This window comes from Anarrhichthys ocellatus, unplaced genomic scaffold, assembly GCF_004355925.1.
Source record: "Anarrhichthys ocellatus isolate YVR2014 unplaced genomic scaffold, GSC_Weel_1.0 scaffold96, whole genome shotgun sequence".
NCBI lineage: Eukaryota > Metazoa > Chordata > Actinopteri > Perciformes > Anarhichadidae > Anarrhichthys > Anarrhichthys ocellatus.
Genome location: NW_022280126.1, coordinates 110943 through 117730, shown reverse-complemented (window position 1 = coordinate 117730; position 6788 = coordinate 110943). Strand labels below are relative to the sequence as shown.

The 6788-nt window shown below is 41.1% G+C and overlaps 1 protein-coding gene across 4 annotated transcripts in view; it reads left to right on the top strand.

Moving 5' to 3' along the window:
• phf14 (PHD finger protein 14) overlaps nt 1-6788 on the top strand; it is a 128275-nt gene that overhangs the window by 101588 nt on the left and 19899 nt on the right. For 3 of the 4 annotated variants that reach the window (XM_031875818.1, XM_031875817.1, XM_031875819.1), the window contains one exon: nt 5740-6615. In XM_031875818.1, coding sequence (XP_031731678.1) covers nt 5740-5998 — 259 coding nt within the window. In that variant the 3' untranslated portion in view covers nt 5999-6615. Of the gene's footprint in view, nt 1-5739; nt 6616-6788 lie in introns of those variants that run through there. The other variant, XM_031875820.1, reaches the window with a different exon arrangement.

Genomic DNA, 6788 nt, shown 5'->3' with positions numbered 1-6788 from the left:
GGGGGGGGGGGGACTGTGGCTCAGTAGTAGAGCGGGTCGTCCTTTGGTCAATTAAGATCGACGGTTCAATCCCAGCTCTGTCCATGTCGATGTGTCCTTGGGCAAGACACTTAACCCCAAAATTGCTGTAGGCTGTGCCTGAGGTGTATGAATGGTTAGATAGTTTTGATGCACCTTGCATGAATGGGTTTGAAGCTCTTTGAGTGGTTGGAAGACTAGAAAAGCGCTCTACAAGTACAAATCCATTTACCATTTACCGTTATATCGCGAGATAATATGATGATAGCATGAGAAAAGTCAGTTTTATTGCTTGGTTTGTTCTTATTGTCATCCTTAATTCACCAAAATTGAAACAACTGCAGGGAAAAAAACCTGCACTGCAAAATACAAATGTTTCCGATTTGGTGTGGATAGGCTCATATAGATGAGTTTGCGTTTTAAAATTGATTTATTCACACAATTTACTGGCGTTTAGACTGACAAGGCCTTTAGGCTGCTAGGCCACCAGGACACCTTCATATCATTTATGGTGAACCCTTCTGCAGAACAAGTACATTACCGTCTTTCATTTTATTAACTCTATTTCCACGAATCTCGTTTACGGTCAGCAGAGCTAGTAAAACACCTAACAGCAAGAAACAGCTAAGGGAAGTCAATGCTGCATTGACATTAAAAGCATGGATGCATCTGCGCAAGGAGAGATTGACCTGTGACTGCAGCACAAAGAGAGCAGACTTTTCCTTTAATCATTTATGAGGCTGACTGCCCTTCAACGAGTTCCCCCCCCCCTGCCTGGTAGACACACATACACAATCACACTCCACAATTAGAGCCAATTATGTCCTAATCAATGAAGGAGATTCACATTCTCCAATGAAAATCTGATAACAGCTTAACAGCCAGGGAGGTCAACCTGAACCCTCTCTATTCGTCTCCATTACTGGGCAAAGAAGAACAGCGTGAGGGGTTTAAAGACAGGGAGAGAAACACAAGAGGACAATAACGACAAGTGTATCTGCTGGGTTCAGAGAGACGTGTTAAGACCTTAGTTATCTTCAGGGTAGAGTTTAAGATCAATTTCTAACCTGTGAAACTACAAATGAGCAATGTACCAAAAACACCGCGGGATATATATGAATGAAATATCAATCTCAAGCCCCATTTGGACAGGATAAAGAGTAGAGGGGGGGTGAACTGTGGTTCTCTGTAAATGTAAAGTATCCTTCCAAATGATAACAAAACCAAAAGTAAGTAGCATTACCTGTAGCTGATGTTACAGAACAACGTCACATTTGATGAGCTTTTACGAGGTCTTGCTCTCCCAGTGGCTTTCTTTTTTTCCATCATTGTATAGATCCTTTTAAAGTTTGTAAAATACAATGATGACTGCAATAGCTCTCAAGCTATGCAAGGGGATGAAATACAAAAGATCACAAATGCAACCTAAACAAATTGACTTTCCAGATCTGTGTGCTATTAGTGAGTGGTAGAATACATTAGCAAACATGAGCCAGATATATACCTATATATATATATATGTGTATATATATGAGGCTTATGAACCGAACAATACGTTTGAATAATATTAGTGCGTTTGGAAAATGCAGAAGCTTAAATTATAGGAAATATAATGCTTTCTCGGTGGAGCCACTGTGCTCAACCTGACAACCCACCAATGTAACAGACAACGTGCTGTCTGACACGCCCACCACGTAAGAACAACATTGTACTCTCGTGAGACACGTGTGTTCTGGGAGACGCGGTATGCTAAACTAGCTTAGCAGGAAAACTAACAGAACCACACACGCTACAAACTCTCCCCGCAGCGTTTAGCTGTTCCCTACTGATTACACACAATAATACACACAATCCCCATTTCTCCAGACCATCATTCTTGCTTTGTAAAAGAAAACAGATACATGAATGCACGCATGATGGGATGCTTCATCATTAATGAACTATGCATATAGTCAAAATCAATGTAATTAACACAATGACAAGAACAAACTCACAAGAACCAGTCACATATACAGTATTTATATGACAACAAAGCAACAAATCAATCCAGCAACACTGCGGTGCTAAAACACATATTCCACAACACACTGAAGAGCACCATTCAAATATTATTCACATCAGAGGGAACAATATTAACCATATCATAAAAACGACACCATAGACAGATGAACACAGTAGTAACGTTACTGCAGATGTAAAACCACAAAAGCACTTTACTTACATTAGCTGCTGTTCACTTAAAGACAAAGTCCATCCTCCTTTCTTTGTTAAACTGCAAAGTCTACCTAGCAGGCCTCGGGCCTCTGTTCTTACCTAGAGACACAGAGGTGAAATCTGATTGGATAGAAGCTCTACTTAAAACAAGCTGCACTGGAAGCAGAGCAACTGAAGAAGACGGTAGCTGTGCAATGAGAAAATAAGATAATGGGAACAATAATTATAATACATGTAGTGTATTTATGAAAAATGATTAAATTATAAAATAGCTATAACTTTGTGATTCTGTTTAGGCCAACAGAGAAGGCTTTGCTGGCCCTGCCGGCCCACCACTGGTATACACTCACCGGCCACTTCATTAGGTACACCTTGCTAGTACCGGGTTGGACCCCTTTTCCCTTCAGAACTGCCTTAATTCTTCGTAGCAGAGATTCAACAAGGTGTTGGAAACATTCCTCACAGATTTTGCTCCACATTGACATGATAGCATCACGCAGTTGCTGCAGATTTGTCGGCTGCACATCCATGATGAGAATCTCTTGTTCCACCACATCCCAAAGGTGCTCTGTTGGATTGAGATGTGGTGACTGTGGAGGCCATTGGAGTACAGTGAGCTCATCGTCATGTTCAAGAGAGCAGTTTGAGATGATTTGAGCTTTGTGACATGGTGCATTATCCTGCTGGAGGTAGCCATCAGAAGATGGGTCCACTGTGGTCATAAAGGGATGGATATGCTCAGCAACAATACTCAGGTAGGCCGTGGCGTTTAAACCATGCTCAATTGGTACTAAGGGGCCCAAAGTGTGCCAAGAAAATATCCCCCCACCAGTACACTACCAGCAGCAGCAACCTGAACCGTTGATACAAGGCAGGATGGATCCATGCTTTCATGTTGTTTACACCAAATTCTGACCCCACCATCTGAATGTCGCAGCTGAAATCGAGACTCATCAGACCAGGCACCAGCATTCCTAGCTATACCTACGAAAACAATGCGCCATAATTCCTAGATATCCCATTAATTGTTTTTGTATGTTATCCATGTATGAAGTATGAAGACTGCAAAAGCACACAACACAGGTCAGCCAGGAGGGGAGGGGGATTGATCTAACAAACAGCCATCTTTCAGCCAGGAGACTGCTGTTTGATCCCCATTACAAGTCAGTGTTGATGTTTTTGTCACATTCGTTGCGTAGTTACGGCACTTCCGTTGTTATATTAACCCAGCGATAAAAAAATGCATCAAGTACTGTTGCGCCTAAACAAAGTGGTGTGTTGCCTAAACCTAACAAAGTGTCTGTAAAGTGTCTGACATTTATTTTGAAAAGACCATATGCGCTTTACGAGCGGATATTGACTTGATTTGCTGTCTTTCACACGAAAAAAGATGAGTATCTTTTCGTAAGATGTCATACAAACATAAGGATAAGGATACATTGGTGTGGTGGAGAAAACTAGCGTGTGACATTACACCTGTGAGACATTAAGAGCATACAAGCCACTAGATGCTTCCAACTACATATGTATCTGCGGTCATGTACAGAACGTCAAACACCATGGCATACACTCAGTTTTTACTTTTTGATTTTTAAAATGGCCGCCACTAACACAGGCATTTGTCATCAGTTCAGTAGTCAACACGACGGTAGCTTGCACCCATAGATTTGGTTTAAATGGGGACTCTTAGCAGAATGCATCGCAGTTGCTCATAGCGACAGCAACTGTTGGAAACATGAACAGAACATGTCGGTGTCTCCATATAAGCCTTTAATCAATTTTGAATACATCTATTCATCTATGTCATTCATCTACGGCCACCAGCTATGTCGGTTACTACGGGCAACCGCTGACGCATTTGGCTGAAAGTCACCAGTTAACACGGTCACTCGTTAAACTACTGTAACGGTCATGATCCTGTCGGAATTCAGTAATCTGCTGGAAGAATATTGATTCTGACAACCCAACATACAACAACAATACAGTTTGATGCTGTTAGCAATTTTATATTTAAAGCTTGCTAACTGGTCTGGATGGCTCGGGCAAAACGCCACATCTGTTGCATACCACATATTTTTGATGACATCAGTTGTAATAGGGTATATTGGTCCCCAAACAGGCCTATATGATGGTGTTATCACATTAACAAAAACATGTTTGACTTCCTATATTTCCACAGTCAAATTTCACAATGAGCTGATAAAAAAAGTAAAGAAGTAGAGGAACAAGCAACTCTTCTATCAGATAAAAACTCTGAGATTCCCTTTGAAACACAGCACAAGTTAGGTTAAAATCACCACGCCTTCTTTAAGTATATAAATCCACTCCAAATGCGGTCTCAGAGTGGACATGCAGTGCAAAGAAACCTGCCATGACGATAGCACTTCTCACAAAACGATTTACTTTAGTGGTATAGAATCTCAACATCTATTGGATGGATTGCCATAAACTTTGGTTCAGTCGTTCATGGACTATCACTGACTTTTCATCTAACGCCATCATCGGGTCAAAATTGGATGCAATGACTGTGTTCATCAACCCAGAGTCAGTTTGGTACCATCCTTGCTGTGCAGAGGCCAAAACAGATACATATGCTCATTGAATTATGAGCAGATAGATAAGATATTGTTTGTCAAGAGATAGTTCCAACGCATAACTCCTGCTAAAACCATGCTAAGATGCACAAGAGCTTTAGAGATGTTGGTAGGTGTACTTTTGATCTTGGGACATAGCCAGGCCAGCTATTTCCAGTCTTTAAGCTAGGCTAGCCAAGGAGAGCATATAAGCATGTTTCCAAAAATGTGAAACTATTCCTTTAATATGCTCTTTAGATGATATATCTTTGATAGAAATGATTTTACTACAGACAGTGTCTGACAGAAGAGGAGGGAGTATCCGGTTGCTGATTGGTTCTGCTGTGAACACATAGAACTTTGATTGATTTGTTCACTTTGCTGATCAACTTGTACGATTGGCTGCTTGTGGGGTTGCTCCAGCATGTGATTGGTTAAACAGTTCCACACTCATACTTATATCATGTGAGAAACATCAAATAGTTTCACCCATTAAATAAACTGCATAGCATCTTTTGGACTTATCTGTCTGTGCTTTTAACATTCAGTGAAAGGAATTTTATAAATCAACCCATCTTCTGCGGGCATATTTTCTCTCAAGTGTTTCAGTGTGTCCTATGTGTAGTTTGACTGTTGTTACTTCACTTGAGGACACAGACTCAGTTCAGTTTGAGGAGACCTGACCGTCATATATCTGACACTAACGAGGCCTGTATTTATCTGGCTGATGACATGAACCATTGGACAGTCAATGGCTGTGTAAGTTCAAGGGAACGGAGTGATTAAAGGGACGTTGGAACGCATTAACAAAGTCTCATGACTGACAACTAGCTGCCTTGTCATCACCCATCATAGCTCCCTGAGCTGGCCTCATCATTGTAGGAGGACGGGGGCTTTATTTATGCGAGGCATAACACGTGCCCTCCCTGTCCAGGTGTGACGAGTGCCGGCTCTGCTATCACTTCGGGTGTCTGGACCCCCCGCTGAAGAAATCCCCCAAGCAGACGGGATATGGCTGGATCTGCCAGGAGTGTGACACATCCTCCTCCAAGGTGAGTGTGCACTGCATGTGTGCGTGTCACCATTGGATTTCAATAAAATCCAATGGTGGTGGTTTCGCAGACATTTTGCCCTTGTCTGTTGATATGTCTGTTGTATATATCGTAGCAGTCACAAATTGGCAATATCTCTGACTCTAAATTACAACTGTGAGACTGACATAAAGGGTTTGTCTGTCTCCGTTGCTCATACAGTTGATCAAGGCATTGCAAACTGCAGAGGAATGTACCAAGTGCTGGTCATGCCTGTTTTTCCATCACTGAAACTGGACTCACGAAAGAGAGACAGCGAATGCTTGTTAGATTGTCCTTTTTGTAATGCAGGACTAACACAGCACCGAGCTGAGGAGCAACTCAGCAGGTGTTGAAATAGCACACACAAAAATCAAATGCCAGTGGGAATCAGTGCTAATTTTAGCAAGCAAGGCCGACTCGCTTCCATTTTCTGAGGGGAATACAAACTATCAGCACGATGGGTCCTACTGGTCACTAAAACTAGATACAGTGGGTAAGTCAGACGGTACTGATTGAGCACATTTACAATTTAAAGGAGGCACACTTTCAATTCAAACAAACCAAATTGTGAGAACAGAATTTATTTGTAAATATTTTTCACAGTGCAGCACATGTTAAAGGTACTATGTGAAGAAATTTATGTGTTAATGGCTTTGTACTGCCGATGTGTGAAAGGATTGTAACTAGTGCTGGGCAACGATTAATATATTTAATCGCGATTAATCGCAAAAGTTCAACAATTAATTCAAAAGTAGTGCATTGCACACTTTTATTTTAAAGTACTGCTATATGAACAAAAGGTCAATAACATTTGGTTTGTAAACACTTTAAACAAATAAGGTTATTTTTAACAGCAGTATTCACTTTACACAGTAGCAGTTATACAGTTATAATGATTCTGATAATAGAT